Below are 19,056 nucleotides of genomic sequence, written 5' to 3'. Positions count from 1 at the left end.
TGCTAATCAAAACAGAAATATATAGAGATTGAATAAGGGAGTTCATTCAAGCCAATGATATCTTTCATAGATTCATATTTAGCCATGAGAAAGTTACTTCCATTGAGTCTTTGATTTAGTTCGTGGATAGGACTGAGAATATGGACACTATGATTGCTTCAAGCACCAGGCAAGGCATCGTGGAGCAAAACTTGCAAAGCTGCTATTGCAAACAGTGAAATCTTAAACTGTAGGAACCCGGCAGTGTCACAGAGACGTGAGGTGAGGAAGAGGTACAGTGTCATGTCATCTGTGAAGGAAGCACTCTTTGTCAGCATACATGTCAGATCTTTACTGCACTGGGACAGGGTGTATACACCATGAAGTAGCATTTTCCCTAGGCCTATGACAGCAGAAGAGGAAAGATAATGCTGAACTGGAACTTAGCCTAATGCAGGTGATGGTTTATTCTAGTTGGCTACCAGCCATTCCACCCTCTCTGACACATTTTCTTTTACAACTGTCAGCATCCCCATAGAAACAGTCCACTCATCTACCAAAATCCTTAAATCTAATCTCCATCACTAAATATTTCCTTCTGCTATTCTCGTCTTGAACCTTGGGTCTGAGCAACCCAGGCCTTCTGACTAGACAGCTGCAGTGTTATTTTTCATGTAGACCAGTAAAGCAAAGAAACTATACATTATTTTTCTGACTGAAGAGGGTACATAAATTTTCCCTTTTTGACAGAAAACTCAAATTTCTGCATCATGTCAGGGAGTAAACTGTATCTTTTATCTCAGGTCTTTTTTTGTATTTGGTCATTTTTTCCCTAAACAAAATGCTTCACTATGCAACTACTAACTTCCTAGTTTTAACATATTAATAGTCAGTGGTTTATGTTGATTAGGTTTTAATATGCCTGAGCATTTTGAGAATGTGTGAGAAGTGATAAATTGAGACAACAGAATAGCACAGACAGTGATAAATTGAGACAACACAATAGTTTAGTATGACTTCTGTATCTATTTCAGATTATGAGAGCATTGGGAAATATTAATTTGCTTGATATTCTTCAGCAAGTGTGTTTATTCAGGCATCTAGAAGTTATGCTTTAAGACTTGGACCTCTGGCATTATGTCCTGACAAAGATGCAAAGACTGGTAGAGAATGGCTGCCTGCAATGTGAAAATTTGAAATGTGAAAAGATCACCCACTTTTTCAATTCTCCTGTTTAATTTCTCCAACTGAAAGTACAGTTTGGTTAAATATAATCAGAATGGTGGCTTTGACACAGAGTATTTCAGCCAAGGATTCTTTCTTTCCAAATATGTGCAATACAAAACTTAGCAGCAGACCCTGCAATTACATGGTTATAGTTCTAAGTTACAGAAAGCTGTAAGCTATATGTATGCATACTCATGCAGCTTACAACAGTCTGTATATATCATATACATATATATATATATATATAGTCACACATCAGGCTGACTTTCACACATGCATTTCTCTGTTGTAAAAGGAGTAATATAAAATACCTGACAGAAATGAGCTGGCTTTTTTTCACCTGTTTGAAATCTGTCTTGCATCCATAGGAATGCAGATTAGGACTGTAGTGTAGATTTGGTAGGTGCCGAGACAAACAGTGAGCAGACACGATGTGAAGGGCATAAGGAGTTAAAGGGAGTAGACAGATTAAGATTTGATCATTATTTGAGAGATTAATGCTCATATCCCAAGGGCAGTAAGAGACAGATGCAACAGCAGCTGAAACTTATCTTCTGAGGGCAGAGAGATGGAATAGAAATCAAAGTCAAAAGGATGGAAATGGTAGGTTCCACACACAGAGGTAAAACTACTGTCAGCAGTAGTTGACAGAACTAATGTCAGCCCTTTTGTCCTGACAACACAAAATACGCCAAAGCAGCATTAACTTTCACTTGTGCCACCATCATTTCCTGGCCTAACTAGATCACACGATAATAAAACTGGACCCTCACCTTCCTGGGCCAATGCTACTGTGCTCCGTCTTCCCTATCTTCTTCCTTTATTTCCAGAATCCTGGGCACATCTTGGGGGGTTTTATCTCCCTCTCTCTTTCTCTCCCTCTCTCAGTGTGTCAGCTTTGCCTTACTCATTCATCTCAGAGTTACACCTTCCTAGAGGCAGGAATAGTCCAAGTCCATAGTCCTCCTCTAAAATTGCTTGAAGTGTCCTTCATAGGATGGGCTGGTTCAGGTGATGCACTGATGTAAAGTTTTTCCACTTAAATCTTAAATTTGTCAACTTTACCTCTTAAATCTCTTAAAGAGATTTAAGAAAAAAGCTGTTGCCATAGCAGTGTGCACAAACAGAGTCTTTGATCTGAACTGTAGCCCTGATTTTAATCTCATCAGAATGTGAATTCATGGCACAGTCCTGCTTGCACCTGAAACTATGCAGAGCCCAGCAACTACATACTTGCACACAAGTCAGAGACGTGTATACACTGAAGTATGTCAGCAATTATTCACTCACAGCTATGTCTAACATTTGTGAATATTTTTTCTAGTTATCCTCAAAAACGTGCATACCTCACCCTAAATATATCTTGATCATAAATTTATGCAGTCAAGGTTGTTTTCCATAATTTTCTAAATGAATTTATATTTCTTGTTTTTCTTCCATGTGTGTAAAACTTGTGACCCAAAAACTGTAAAGGAGGCTTATTTCTCTTATTATATTTCTGTACTATAAGATATTCACAGAAAGTAGAATAAAAAGACTATATACAATTAATAAGTGGAGTGCATAATTAGGGATGAAAGCAGCATCAGGAAAAAAAATTAAATTAAAATATATCTCCAAAATATTATTTACAGGATTTTGTCTTTTAAGCTTTAACTTCAGAATAACAATCTTTGCTTCAATATACTAAACAGTAATTTCCTTTTGAGAGTAAGAAAAATATGAAAAAAAAGCATTCCTTACTTTCACATTACCTCCATATTTTCAATACTATACCATTATGTATTAAAAAGTAAAAGCAGAAACAGAAATTTACTGAAATTGATAGATTAGACTTAAAGAACACTCTTGGGGGTGTGCCATGCATGTAGTGGGTCTTGAGTCTATCCACTACATATGTAAAGTGTGTATGTATATTAGGTGTATGTGTACATATATATATATATGTACATATAAACTTTGCATAATGGAATATTACACGAAACCTATTGGCATTAATGCTTACATGATATGAATGCTCAGTGAGATGCACAATGTAAAACATATGATTACAAGATGTACTTCTGTCTTTGTAAGTTTAAAATCTACATCATAGTGAAGGAAATATGAAAGAGCAATTTATTGATAACTATAAAACTGATTTCATCTTTAAGTAATTATTAGAACATTTAATTTACTTCTACAAAAGAATATAAAAACACGCTTACCTGTATGAATATTCCTGAGTTGTTTTTGAAATAAACTGAGTAGTACAGTATATTTCCATTAGGCTTTTGAGGAGGAGACCAGAATAGCATTATTGATGTGGAAGAAAGGTTTCTGTATGTAACATCCTTTGGTGGATCACTTGGTGCTGCAAAAATGTTAATTTTAGCAAAATTTAAGCTTTTGTACCTCAAGGTTTTTTACACTTAATACCGGAGGTTCATCCACTGTAGTAGATTTTACAACATCCTATGGCAAATAAAATGTATTTCTGATTATGGTGTAGAAACTGTTTCACAAAATAATGAACTAAAACTGTATATGTGAAATGAATTTTTAAAACATTTTTTCAATCATATTTGTATTTAGCTGCATTTTTAAACAGATAAGATTTTTCTTATAGAATTTTTCCTGTACTTACTGCTTTGTGCACATAGAAAATCTAATTTGTAGCCATGGAAGTTGACTGAGTTACGTGTCTATACTGCAAATATAGTTAGTAGGGGGAAAAAAGTGATTTTTTTCACAAAACCTAAATTTAAAGCCTCTTTCTCTCTGATTATAAACAGAATTTAGGCTCCCAACTCATGTAGGTGAACAAGTTACTTAAGCTTGAACAGTATGATAATTTATCTTTTTTCCTCTTTTCTCATCCTATTAAATGTGCAGAAATACCTCTGTAAGCCTTCTTCCATTAGTCCCTTCTCCTATTTATAAAGAATAGCAGCATATGGTTTGTCTCAGTAACACAGTGATGTAGGAGAGTTAAATTCAATTCCTTAAGATAGCTTAGGAGAATTTAAATCCATATTTCTCACCATCCAAGAAAGTGCTCTACAGAACTTGCAGTAGAGTACTGAACACTATGAGTTATGTATCTCTCTTGCTTTGTGCTGCTCTAGTTTGTGTAAAATATTAAAATATTAATTGGAGGGGGAACCCCAGCACCAGTTCCCTAAAGTCTGTCCCAATAAAGTAAAATTATATTCCCATACCAGTTTCAACAGCAACTGTGAATATCTACAACCTGATGATGTAGATAGATTTTGGAGGGATGGCTCAGATAGATGCTGTCCTGCCAGTGGTTGTGCATTGGGGAATTGCTGATATCTGTGCAGGGTGATTCTGAAGTATGCCTGCATACTATCTGTTTTGCAACAGATTATAGCAATATGATTGATGGAAAACCAGAAACAAAACTTAAACTGAATGACTTCCAAATGACTTCCAGTATATCATATGATCATATAAAAGTCACTTTCCATGTTGGAAGTATAAAATAATTAAAATGAAATATACACTGACAGTGTTCATTTTCAAATTAAAAATATTGCAGACTTAAGAGTGATATTCTAAGAAGTATTTTCCCTATCAGAAATTGTGTCACAGCTGCTTAAAGCAAGGATCCATTAAAATATATTACAAAAATAATATTAATTATTTCAAAGTTTAGAAAGAAATTATTTGGATCTTGTCTGTCCTAAAGAGAAATATTTTTTTCTCGGTAAATTAGTAGCGATACCTATCATAATTTTATAGAGCCATAGATACATGTATACACAAAGATAGAGGCACAGAGATACATGTATACACAAAGATAGAGGCACAGAGACAGGTAGAATGTCTGTCTTTTACAAGTCAAATGTCACTTCTACTTCAGTGGACTTATTAACTTTAAAAAGGCTGACAGAATTTTAAGGCTGAATGAAAATAAAGGTTCATACTGTATATAAGCTTACCTCCTTCAGAAGTTCTGAATGTTATAGTATCACTTTTTATGTTGCCATCTCCAAATCTTGTACTTGCTGTTAGGTAAGCGCTATACTCACAGTTATATTCTAGGTCTGTGAATTCCAGTGATGTTTCTGTTACATTTACACTCCTCTTTGACATTTTATTCCTAAAGAAAAATTATTTTATTAGTTATACATATTCACCATTTCTCTCTATATATACACACATCATTTCTCTCTCTATATATAATTACAGCATTTATAACAAAAATGAAAAATGCAATATTGTGTTAAATACAAGTAATTTAGGTTTTTAAAAGAGGCTAGGATAAATTTTTGTCATTTATGGTGAAAAACTAACTTTCGTACCACGGCATCACAGTAGGGCTCTTCATGTTGCTTCTTAAAAAAAATAACACCCCAAAAACCCACAGAAATATGGTTGCTAATTACATCAACAAAGACAATGGTTACATGAAATATTAAGGAGAAGTATTTGTATCTATTAACTGCTTTCAAATGGTTATGTGTTACCCTTGGGAAGGACACAGTAGGGCATAACTAAACTGTCTCCCTGGACAGGAATAGCGAAATATAAAAAGATTATAGCAGGGAGCATGCCCTACTATGACTCTGTGAAATTGGTCAGAAGGCTGAAGTTATAAATGGAATAATAGAAGATGATATGGAACAGGAATTAGCTGGTGCTGAGTTAATTCTGGTGGAATGTAGCAGAGGATCAGAATGGAACTCCAGTCAGGTCAAAACCCGCCTAGAAAGACTGCAAGATGTAACATTAATAAAACACTGGTATTAGCATAGGTATGAAATGATTATCAGAAAGTAAAATAAGGTACAGAAAGAGCTAACTTGAATTCACAAAGTGTTATATTCCTTGTAAAGTTAACATAATCTTTTAAGAAAGAAATAGGAGGAAAATAAAAATCTAACATTCCATTCCTTCAAAGATTTCTGTATGAGTAGGTGTCCTGTGTCTCTAATAGGATTTCATACAGAGATGATAATTTGATAATTAAAAGCAAGTATCTTGCTCCAGAAATCACCGTGAAACTCTTCACAAATGACAATGTGTTCTAATACTAAAAAAAATAAAAAATTATTCAAAATTACTAGACTTTCATCCTTTGATAACTGAATGACTGTCCCATTAGCAAAGATCACCATCTAATATATCTGAAATAAGATTACATTAAAAAACAACTGAAATGAGAAAATGTATAAGAAAGAAAGAAAAAATCCTTCCTAACCCTCAGATTTTGAGTGGAATGTCACTTGACATGGGAAACATTCTTGGTAACAGAGAACGTTAACATTTACATTTTTCCCAAACTTCGGACATTTTTAATAGTCACTAAAATTTACAAGAGATTGCAGCTGCAGTTATCAAACTCTATACAAAGAAGGGCATTTTTTCCTGGATCTTTGCCCAATGTATTCTTAGTATGGAAATACCTATCTGGTTATAATTTAAGTAAGAAGAAAATCCACAGCTTAGTGTTGTGAACATTTCTACTCTGAGTAACTGCATTCTTACATGTGAGTTGCCAAAAAACATTTCCACAACCAGGCACGGAAAGAAGAGAAAAAACTTGAAGTATTTCAAGGGAAGTTGATTCTGTTTAGAAACTACAAAGATTGCAATAAAAATAAGAAAACACTGATCAAAGTGAGTGCAGCCTTCGCAGACAGTGAGGAAGTACCTAGCAGAATAAGTTATGCCAAGAAATTTTACTGAAAAAAATAATATAAGGTTTTAAAATACTTTTTTTTTTTTTTCAAAAATGGAGACAACACAGATTCTAAGAAATTGCAAAATTCCACTTGACAAAGACAGGTACCATATTGTCTTAAAAATCTATACCTCCAAATAGACCTAGTCAATAAGTATCTCACAAAAATTTGCAGAAAAGGATAGTGTCAAAAAACAATAGCTACATACAAGTTCAGCAATTTTGTTAATTGCACCTTTAATACTCAAAAATTACATTAAAGGAGTATGAGTTTTTGGGTTCAAGGAAAGAAGAAATTTGCTTTACTATCTACTAGCACCCAAAATCACCTTGTCCTCTGACAAATTCCATGAACTATAACTGAAAACATTGCAAACATCACCCTTTCTATTCTATTGATTGTGTATTCTTGTTCCAAATCAGCTAAAGGAAGCTTACCAAATTCTCTATAACTGTTGCAAAATATTTAATGAAGTGAAGGAACATTTATTTAACAATTGTAGTAACCTTCTTCTTTCTGCTTCATTGAGAAGCACTGGGATTAACAGTCTCCTCCAAAATATATTGAGTACCTCCCAAGAGCAGCAACTATATGGCATGACAATTTGCCTTGTTAAATCTCCCCCTGCAAGGCATTTGATGAAACTGTATAGACAACTCTTTTAAATACTTAAAATTATTCTCCTTCCTCCACACCCCTCGCTCCCTGCCAAGGAAGGAGTGAAGTTATGACCCCTTTGAAGGCAAAGGGAGTTTTTCTCCAATGTCCTTGCCTTAACATGATACTTAAAGCCTAAATTTAGGTATGGCATAGTAAGGAAAGACAAGACAGAGCAAAAAGAATAGGGGCAAGGCTTACAGCAAGAAGTTATGTGGTTGCTTAATTGCAATATTTAGAAATAGGGATAATTTAAGAGTTGTTTCTTTTTTAAAATAATTCTGTCTAAATCTTTTTTTACAGTAATAAAAGCAGTAAGTTATAAGGGAACATAAGGATGCAAAGTTGCATAACCTCAAGTCTTTGAACATAGCGTGCATCAAAACCATAGCCCTTATCATAAAGTAACTCTTCCCTAGCTTGAGGACAGTCATTATTTTAAAGAGCAACAGACATTCCCCGTAGAGTAGAACTAACAAGAGAAGAAAAATTCAACTTTTCTGGAAAGAAGAGCTTTCTCCTCTTCACTTTATCATCAACTTAACTAGAAATTATAATTTTAAAAAAAAAGTAGTAACTGAGGCCAAACCCCACCCCAAATAAAAATAAAATAATGTAAGGTCAAGAGCAGTATGTCCATAAAAACTGAGGATTTGCACATCTAGTTCGTGTCTTATGCACTTTAGTATTTGCTTCCTGCACCTTAGCAATGGCAATAAAATGGTAAAACATAAATGCAATATATTAAAAGTGATCAATAAAAACCATTTTCACTTCCAGTAGAAGTTATAGATTTTTGAAGAGATGTCACATGGATAGACCAAACTATGTTTTGCAAGGAATAGGAACTAGCAACTGCAAGTTTTAAAGTATCAAAATTCCTGTGTAAAGGTGAAAAAATATGACAGGACTAAAAAAAAATAATAGAAATGGTTAGATAGAAAAAACTAGAACACAATAAATGAAAATTATCTGTTAAAAATATGTGTTTGCTATGAATGTAATAAATACAAAATATAACAGTAGGCATAATTGATAGTACATACAAAAACTCTAAACATGGCTCTTACACACTGTCTATAACAGGAGGCAATATTTCTCTATTTTAAGCCTATTTCAAATCTCCTTGACAATTCAGCATGGGTTTGCACCCTGCCTTGCAGCAGACCTAATCAGAATATAATGGAAATAGGCACCATGCTCTAGTCTAATTCTGAGTTCACTTACTATAGCATAACCTTTGGAAAAAGATGTTGGAAATGCTTATGAAATGCTGAAATTTTTCCCCCATTTTTTTGCTAGTCTGAATTTTCATATAAAGAAGTCCAGTATTTTAAGTGCTGGATGGATATTTGTTCTACCAAAACATGTATTCAGCATATTGTGTAACAAAAACCTAACATTCCTGATAGGTTACAGATTAACATTTATCCTCAGAAGTACTTCCAGAAAAATCTTACCAGACACAAACTGTGTAATAGAGGATAATTCCATTTGGCTCCAGTGGAGGTTTCCATGACAACTTCACAGTGACACCCAACAACTGTTTTACAGAGAGGGCTTGTGGAGGAGAACTTGGAGCTGTAAAATGAGAGAATAGGACACAACACCTTGTCAAACAGCTAGGATCGGTGGGATACACAGCATCCTTAATTAGGCTTTGAATTATTTGTGATAGAAAGTTAACCTTGTACCACACTGGTACAGTATCCATCCGCTAATGTTAAGGCACAGCTTCTTTTCCTTTTTCTGACAGATGATAAAAGAAGATTTTGCATGGTGTTGTTAGAACATCTGTTTCTGTGATTCAATGGAAAAAGTACTTCATGAGAAAACAGAGCAATGGCTAGGTCACAGTGATTCACCTACTGCCCAAGTACATTGCTGTAATTTTTTTCCCCTTCTAATAAAAGCAAGAGCTTTATAGATATGAACACATGAAAATACAGCATAATAGTTCCCCTGAGGAAAAGAATGTGCTGTAAAGAATTATACGAAGTGCCAAAAGGTGGAAAAGTGGATAAGCATGGCATTGAGAGATGATAAAATTGTGGGATAGAAGACAGCAGTAAAATCTATTCACTCCATCAAGCAAGGACCACATTCATAGATTTAACGTGTTGCAAGGGCAAATGAAAAGGTAGGCATTGACTGAGATTCTTAAAATTAATTTTAAGATGATCCCTAGATGACACCATACCCCAGCTCTGCAGGGAAACATTGTAAATAAATGAAAATGTTAGACCACGTTTGTCTTTGTTCAAAGGTTCTTATTAATTTTACTGAGGACAAATAACTAATGCATGCATAAATTATACTGCTTTATTATCAGCATGTTATTGAGAAATTAATCTTTATCTGCATCTTGATTCATGGACCTATGCATCACTATGAAGTAATATTAGAATTACATTTGTTTTTCTCAAATTAAACCAAAGAGCATCATGCACTAAAAATTCAGGTCATAGCTGTAGTCATGCATGAAAATTGAAAATATGAGCATAACTATTAGCAAATCTATGAAACATTTGGTCTGAACCTTGGAACACTGTGTTCCTGTGAATACGGAACATGTGGTGTATTATAAATATTGTTGTTTTTCACTTCTTGTTCCTTTCACTATCTTGAAAGTTGGCATAAAGGTTTTATAACTCCTTATATTACAGAAAAACTATTTTATATTTTTTCATGAACAAAGGTTCACTGCATTCAGTGAGTGTATTTACTGGTGAAAAATGTTGACAGCTGTATTTTGTGTTTTACTTGTTATATTATCCTCAGTGACTATACAATAAAAGATCTGTCATATGGCAAGTGTCATCTTTTTGACATGTCTAGTTAATTCTACAATTCTTGTTCAGGGAATTTTTTTTTTCTAAAGAATAGAAACTACATTTGTCTAAATAAAAATAATCTCTGCTAAAAGAATTGATTTATCCATTCTAGCTCTTTTCAGTCGGCTCCAGCAAAATAACTCTTGAGCAAAGTTTTTTTACTGACAGTGTGGCTGATGAGTTGCTTGTGTCAATGCCCCTTTAGATATGTTCCCAGAGATTTCCAACTGAAGCAAAGGAGGGGAACAGACACAGCCTTTTCCAAAATGTCACTCACAGCACCTAAGTTAAGATTTTTGCTATGAATTTTTTTTCAGCATTCCCCTGCAGAAACTCAAAAGGTGACCAATGATAACTTTGCACTACAACATCATGTTCTGAAAGTACAAGCATAATTTTAAGGTTCCTCTGCTGGTTTGTGACCCACTGTAAAAATTAGCAGGGTTTGCAACAACTGTGTTCTATCCTCAGCCTGCACATGCCCCAGCTCAATTTGGAAGTCCAGTGCTACAGATGATGTACTTTGGGCATTTTCATATTACTAATAATTTCATAGCTATCTATGTGTACCTGTACGTGCATCTGCTTAGAATAATACAAGAAACCCCACAGAAATGTCCCTGGACGATCCAAACTGCATTTTTGTGGTTTTCCCTTTCCCCAGGTCTCACATGACTGAAAAAGCAAATAGAATAATTCTACCATGTCATGTATTAGATTAAAATAGTATGAGTAAATTAAGATACTTCAGATTCATAAGATATTGGTAAGATTAAAAGTCCAGGCACAGCAATTGCAGCATTTCATACAGCTTGTCCTGATAAATATATTGGTAGATAGATGGATAGGTAGATAAATATGTTTGTGTGTAGATACATAGTTACAGATAGAAATGGAGAGATATAACTTCCAACAAAAATTCATAAGACTTAAAAATATCTGACATGAAGTTTAAGAGTAAATTAAGAATACAGGTAGAAAATGATGCACTGAAACTTCTGTTCCGACTTACCATCTTCCTCAGTTAGTACATGCAGAGGTGAACTACGAACGCCCTCTCCCATTGTGGTACTAGCAGACACTTCTACAGTATATTCTGTATACTTATTTAAATCTAAACAAACAAAAAAGAATAATTCGATAAAACAATGATTCAATGGAACAAATTAGTTTTTTAATGGATTGCAAGTATTTTTGAAGTGGTGAATAAGCCTATCACACTGATCTGTGTCATTAGAGACTGAAATAAGCATTGGGAAAGCTTGGAACACCAAAATCTTGGCAAAAGAAGGGTCAAAGCCCTAATTACCAGTTTATACTTCATATTCCTAGAATGCTTTGCAGTTTGTCCTTGGCTGCAGTCTGAAAATGTAGCAGTGAGGGTACTGAGCTCCCAGCATTAATTGCTGTGCCACACCTCAGCAATAATGACAGAACTTAGGAAAAGATTCAAAGCTGAGTGGAAAAGGAATTTTTTTATCCAGAATAAGATCAGAAAGATATGCAGGTGACTTGAGGGTTTCCTTTGTTACAATGATATTGAAGTTCCTTGTACTTTAACCATCTAAAATACAATGAAATTTATGTTAGAATCCACCATTTGAGGCCCATTTCACCACATTATGACAGGACACAAGTTATTTTTTTATGACAGGGAGCAAAAAACTTTCTGTAAGGGCAAGAAGGATCAGGTCCAACCAATGAACTAAGATATCTCTGTCTGTTGCACACTTCCCAGAAAAACTCAGTTGCCCTAAGTTCCAGATCATTATATACTGGCCTGCAATACGTAGTGTCAGAAGGGTAGTGTTTATAACTCTTTGCTCAGTCCCATTAGTCCTCACGAGATATATTGTGTAGGTCTGTATGATTCCGTTGGGAATGGATGGTGGAAAAAATGATAATTCGATTTCCATGGATGAGATGTTCCTATAGGTTATGTTTTCTGGTGCAGAAGCAGGAACTAAAAGAAAAAAAATTAGAAGATTTCAGTCCGTTTCATTGATTTGGAAAGAATTCTTATAAACCAGTTTCAATTAAACAGACTCAGATTTGTATCCTATTTTTTTAATGAAATACATTTTTAAAGAGGTTGAATTTGAAGATCAAAAACACTTACACACACACAATACCAACAAAGTCTTAAAAAAAAAATATAGAAATCATCTTAATTCATCTTCATCACTGTCATGGCTGCACTTGGCCATGGTCCCACTGATCCAGTCCCTGCCTGACAGGGCAGCCCAGCCTCAGCTTGGCTCCCCCACTGCAGGCCTGCCTCACTGGCACTGGGCTCTGTCTGCCTTGGTTATTGTCACTGAACCTGTGAAATTTCTTTCCTGGCTTGACCTCAGACCCGCTGCATCAGCAGGAGGTGTTCGGCACTCCAGACTGGCCCTGGCTGCCGCACCTTGCCTGCTCCATGCGCTTTGCAGTAGGGTGGTGAGACAAGTCCTGGCTAGTGACACCTCTGCTCATCTGGCCCAGGAACCCCGGGGCTCTTGGCTCCCCATCCCTTACCAAGCACCTGGCCTTGCTCTTTTGCTTTGTATAGAAAAGAGAAAAATGGGATTCAAACTCACTGCCTGGCAAAGTAAGAAAATACTTTTTAAATTATTGAAACTTATCTCCTGGACATCAAAGGTTATCATGAAGCAACTTCTTGTCAAAATTTTTCATTCTTTAAAAAGTACTCACCAGTTTCAGAAGTTCTGACCAGAAGCGGAAAAGATGACTGATTCCCATAGCCAAGTCTGGTGAATGCTCTTACTGAGATGTTGTAGAGAGTATATGGCTTCATTTCACTTAGTGATATACTTGTAGATGAGGCATTTTTAATAAAAAAATTGTTGGAATCGCTGTACAGAACTTCGTAGTGAGTTATGAGACCATTAGGCTGCTCAGGTGGTGACCATCTCAGATTTATTTCTGTTGCAGTTACATTTATTAATTCTAAGTTTTGAGGTGGGGAATCTGGTTCTGCAACACAAAAATCAGAAAAAACCTTTTCAAATAAAGAATACAGAGCTGACATCATAAACCTATTGGATCCTGGCGTTGGATCCTAACTGTAACAAAAGAGCTACGCTCATTTTCTCAATTTTGTTCTCAAAGCCTTTCCACTTTTTACCTTAGTTAATTTGGATATGTCTCTTTTTTACCCATAAAATTAGGCATCTTTTTGCATTATGACACTTTAGCTTTTCTGGAATTTCTTTTCTCATCCACTTCTAAATCTATCTGAAACTGCACTTATTATGAAAAAAAATTTCTTCTCTCTACTAGTCTCATGCAGACTGGTCCTTCAAATCCTCTCATTGTCTTCCTCATATTTAGTTCTTTAAACTTGGATTAATGTCCTCTGCTTTCTTTGAAAATAACCACCCTTAGTACTTAATCAACTATTGAACCAAGAGAGGGCCTCCATGCAGAGTAACTAAATTCCATTTAGAGAACCCTGTGTAAATCTTGCACACTCTGGTGTGAAGGTCATGCACTAAGCAAGTCCAGCTCCAGGGTGGTGTGTGGTTAAATCTATTGGCAATGTATGAGCTCATGTGACTCCAGTGTGCTAATAAGGCTTGGAAGTGTTGAAGAAGTGAGTGGGCTGCACTTATGAATAAAATCAGCTCTGAATGTCAATTTTGATTCCTCTGAAGGCTTCACCACTTTACCCCTGAAATAATCTGTAAAATCAATATGAAAATATACTACCTACTCAGGATCATAGGATTCAGTTTTTGTACAAATATCCATTTGAAGATATTTCAGAATTCATTATGAATATTTTTGCCTAAAAGGTCCCACAAATCATTTTCATTCCTGATTTCTGAGCACATGAAAGTGTTAACTGTAACAGATCACTGCTCTCTGGATGACAAGACTGCCCACATGAATATTTCCCATGTGAAGAAGATTAATTTTTAATTTAAATGTATTTTGCCATTTATCTGGCATGGTAAAATATTTAAATGCAACAGCCTAGTTTCTTCCATCCTAATGCAAGTTATCTAAGACAGTTGTAGTGAATCTTTTATTTGGAGGCATCTCTCCTTTCAAGAGTCAAACAAATTTCTGTTTCTGGGCTAAAATTAGGACACATGAATCTCAGCCTGAATTACTTCAGGAAAGCTAAACAAGAAGAAGAAGATAAACAATTATGGATAGCCTTATAAAAAGGCAAGAATTCTCGGTGGGTTTCTCACTAGTTTCCTCAAGCTCTGCATGGCTCTTTTATGAATGAATGAACAGCTGGCTGTTGGCTCTGAACAGAGAAACTCTACTAAGAAAAATTTCTTTAACACTCTCAGGCAAGGGATTGTAAGCTTTCAGAGAGAAAAATACTGATATAAGTAATTTTCTTCTCTTGTGATATGCCTTTCCTCTGTAAAAATACTGAAAGCATGGGAGAATATAATTTTTTAAAAGATTAGCAACTATTTTAAGTTTCAGCATTTAATCTGATATTTTGTGTGGTTATTCAAGTCACCTAAGCTACCAAAATACCCATGATTTTTAATCCTGTAGTTGTTTTCTCTCCTTTATTGACACTCAATTATTTTTCTTGTATTATAGTACATTTGAAAATGATAGACATAAATGAAAATTGGGAAACCACCCTCTGGATTACTTCAGTAAACCTGGAAATAACTGCTGAAACCAGTGAAAATACAAACTTGATGCAAACAAGAAAAGACTAACATTCATGGCCCTGCTCTGCAAATCAAATTCCCATGTTTTCTTTGCAGAAGCCAATGACAACTCCAGCTCTTGCCCCAGTGCCTTCATGGGTTGAAACTGCCTTGCAAGTAAGAAAGGAGGATTCAAAAATCTTTATAATGTAGTATTAGACCTGACATTAAAATTATTGAGCAGTCCTAAAATTATTAAAACCTATACAAAAACAACTGCTTATTATATTCAGCATTAAAAAAATCTTCACTTTATCAGCATCTTTGCCTACAAATAGAAATATGGTCTCTGAATTGTTGAAATGCCCATATGCTTCAAAACCAACCTAATTTACACATGATAAAAAGAAAAAGACAACAAAATGGAATCACAAAGATTATTATTTAGATGAGTGCTAGGGACATTGTTTTGAGAGAGGGAGCCTCAGCTCTGCAGCTTTCCTTCCATTTGTCTATCACATTTGAAATTAGTTGATTGCAGGTCATGCCGCAGCTTTCATTACTATTTTTTTAGCACTTACCTAAAAATTATCTGAATGAAGTCACTGCCTGATAGAAGACTAATAATTTCAACATTGGTTTTATCTATACACTTTGTTCCCCCTTTTTTTGTGTGTGCTAGTCTTTTTTTTGAACAGACACAAACTTCAGTACAGAAAATAAATCATTGCAAACAGTGTATTACCGTCCTCAGGGGTTCGCACAAACACCTCATTCTCTTCAGACAAAGCGCTTTCTCCAACTGCGGTAGAGGCTGCGACTCTCATTTTATAATCTGTGTACTTTTTTAAACCTGAAAAGATTAATTTAAAACATCTTGACTCTTAACTTCATAGCAAGACTGTTGACTTCTTTTCTCATAGCTACCTATAAAACTATAGTACTGGATACTGTTCTGAGAGTTTTTGATACATGTTAAAACAATATGTACAATACTGTTTATTTGGTGACAGTCAAACAAGTATGCAGTTAAATCAGCAGATTTTGAAGTAAGTCAGGCAGCTTCAACCCCATAAATAGCCTAAAGAATTTGTCAAGTATGTCAAAGGATGCATATATGAACATCCAAATATGGGGGTTTAATCAGTATGCATTATTCTGATTAGCATCAATGATAAGTGAAACTCTATTAGAATGTGTTTGCTTCAATTACTATAAAGAATACTACCTTAAAATAAGAAAATTGTTACTGATGTCAGATAAATACTGTGAAAAAAACCGTAAATCTGAAAAAGACTTGATTTAGGAATATTTTCCTATGGGGAAACAGGAGACTGAGGCAAATATTCCAAGGAGAAATCCATTTCACAGATAACTGCTTGTACCATTTAAAAAATTACTGTTTATCTTAACCAGCCCTCTTCTCCCACCTCACATACCCTACATATTCCTCCACAGTAGACAAGTCTGAGTAGTGTCCCAACCTTGTTTTTACATTTTACAGTTTTGTTGTGTGTGTGTGGACGTGTGTGAATGTGTGAGATTTGATCCACATATATTTCAAAAAGCTACAATATAAAATTAGAAAAAATAAGTTTGTAAAATTTACTTGCAAGTTTAAATTTTTATATTTTTTTAATTAAATGACACTGTACCTGTCATAAGTAAGCTGTTGTTTGAAGTTGTTTCATGAAATGCTCTTTTTGTATCCAGTTCCATGGCATAAACAGTATAATGAGTGATTTTCCCATTAGGATTTGCTGGAGGATCCCAATACAGCAAGACAGAGGAGGAGCTAATATTCTTGTAAAATATATTTTGTACTGAGCTTGGGACTTAAAAACACAAGAAATACAGTAAGTAAACAAATAAGTAAAAAAATTCAAACATTCAGTGAAATAAGTAATTAATATATGTCAACTTTGGTAATACCAGTTTCAGTTTACCTTGTTCACTTGTCCTGACTGTAAGAACTGATGGTGGTCCTTCTCCAACAGCAGTGAAAGCAGACACACTAATTGTGTAATCTGTGAAAGGTGTGAGGCCCTTTATAACATAAGACAGTTCTTCAGCCAAAATGTCGATGTTATATTGAATATCTATGAGTCAATAGAGAGAAATTGTTGCTTACTCATAAAGTAATTTTATTTCTTATTCATTCTAAACTCACTTTGGCATGGCAACCTGGAACTATTTTATTCTCAAAGAATTGATTTACATGTCAATTATAAAAATAAAAAGAAAAGTCTGCATTCAACCTTTTAACTCCCCAAAGGAGAGTCCCTTTTCATGTGTACAATAGATAGGTAGGCTTAGGTGAAATGAGTAGAAATGTGAGGTTTTGTGAGTAATCGTCTAGAAGCTAGGAAAGGGTACTTTTGTATAAGGTCTAGTCTCTCCAGTGATTTCAGAGCAATGGTTCCTAGACTGATGGAGCTTTTGAGGGGTTTTAAATAGTTTCAATCAAGAAAGACAAATTCCATCTTCCTTGCTCTCCCAATGGTGCTAGAACAACAACACTTGGAAAGGCTGCCTTCACAGATCCCTTCACGCTGGTATTTTTACCAGAAGAGTTGTGGTCAGTAGAATGATGAAGCCATGCATGCCCACAAAGAGAGTTTGGTGCACTCAAAGTTCAAAGTCAGCCACAATCCAACTGTGTTAACCAAAACCATCTGCTAAAAAATAGTCATTATGCCAGTGCAACATGAAAAGGTGTGGGCACTTCACATACCTGAATATCAGGCTCAGAATTCAGTGAGAAGGGCATTAAAATAAGGGCATTGAAAAAACATCAGCTGTTGAAAATTTGGCTGTCAACAGCTTTAACTACTATAATAACTCCTATAAAACAATACTTGGATGGTAGATCACAAGAGACACTGCTGAAATAAATTTTCAGCAGCACAGACATCTTTTAGCAACTCAATACCTCAAACTGAATGAGGCCATAAAAAGAAGATTTACATTTAAAATGCTGTACATTTCCTGTGTACAACAAAGAAGATTCTTCAGGGTTAACATAGCACAGAAAATATCCACTGTCGTTTAAAATAAAGGATTAAATTCTGGTTTTAGACACTGGTACATATAGATGAATTCAGTGACTTAATTAAATCATTTTTTAAAAAACAAAACCTATATTTTCTCCCCACTGTCCAAAACACTGTAAAAACTTTGAGTGATATTTGAAATCCCTGCCTGTCAGCTGAGGGCTGCTTAATGATTTGTAAATATCCATACTTGGTAAAGAAACAGTGGTCCATTGATAATACAGAACAAGTGTCCTCACTAACGACATCACCATGTCACGGGGTCATCTCCACCTGTTTGTAACCCATACAGCAAAGTTGTAACTTTTTGACCTATTTACCTTCACTGACATTTGAAAACCTATTAGTCAAAAGGCTTAGAAAAATCAAGGTCTCTGAAGGGCTTGGAGATATGTTAATCCCTGACAATCACACCTGCTTTGGCAACTGTAATAACCGATTGTCTATGCAGCTTGGCTGATGGCTCTCGGGTGCTCCTTTCACTAGGAAGAAGGTCAGCTGGGTGACAAGGGGCTGGTTCCTGCCTGTGTGGCATTCCCATTTGCTTCAGAAGGTTATTTGGTAGTAAAAAAATCTGACTCCAGCAAATGACCCATTTATAATTTGCTTGAACCATGTGCTAAAGATCATATCTGGGACAGTGATTGGGGTCCTTCAGCACAAAGAAGCAGGTAGAAAAACATCCTAAAATATCTTACCCAAAGCAGAATGTAGTTCTGTAGCTCCATTTATATCAGGCAAATTATCACCAGATACACTTGTAAATATTACTGGGGAAGCTGTCTGAATGCTGGAAAACATTTCAGCTGAACCTTCATATAAATCATTGTCTGCCTCCATTGAATTCCAAGGGGTAGAAGAAAGTTGGATATTTTCATTTATTGTGTATGGTTCCAAAGAGTCAATCAGATGCTATAATTTAGAAATATAAAAATAAAGCACAAACCTAGTCATCATTAAATTATATAATTGAATTTATATATAA

The 19,056-nt window shown here is 35.1% G+C and overlaps 1 protein-coding gene across 1 annotated transcript in view; it reads right to left on the bottom strand.

Moving 5' to 3' along the window:
- PTPRQ (protein tyrosine phosphatase receptor type Q) overlaps nucleotides 1-19,056 on the bottom strand; it is a 99,330-nt gene that overhangs the window by 66,429 nt on the left and 13,845 nt on the right. Inside the window, exons 10-19 of the mRNA XM_054279589.1 lie at nucleotides 18,770-18,983; nucleotides 16,965-17,117; nucleotides 16,674-16,853; nucleotides 15,764-15,871; nucleotides 13,085-13,366; nucleotides 12,168-12,350; nucleotides 11,400-11,501; nucleotides 9,014-9,134; nucleotides 5,151-5,311; nucleotides 3,414-3,559 (exon numbers count right to left, since the gene is read on the bottom strand). Coding sequence (XP_054135564.1) covers nucleotides 3,414-3,559; nucleotides 5,151-5,311; nucleotides 9,014-9,134; nucleotides 11,400-11,501; nucleotides 12,168-12,350; nucleotides 13,085-13,366; nucleotides 15,764-15,871; nucleotides 16,674-16,853; nucleotides 16,965-17,117; nucleotides 18,770-18,983 — 1,650 coding nt within the window. The remainder of the gene's footprint in view (nucleotides 1-3,413; nucleotides 3,560-5,150; nucleotides 5,312-9,013; nucleotides 9,135-11,399; nucleotides 11,502-12,167; nucleotides 12,351-13,084; nucleotides 13,367-15,763; nucleotides 15,872-16,673; nucleotides 16,854-16,964; nucleotides 17,118-18,769; nucleotides 18,984-19,056) is intronic.

This window comes from Melozone crissalis, unplaced genomic scaffold (assembly GCF_028551555.1).
Source record: "Melozone crissalis strain CALT ecotype California unplaced genomic scaffold, PUWL_Pcris_2 ptg000004l_1, whole genome shotgun sequence".
NCBI lineage: Eukaryota > Metazoa > Chordata > Aves > Passeriformes > Passerellidae > Melozone > Melozone crissalis.
This window is presented reverse-complemented; position numbering and strand designations above follow the sequence as displayed.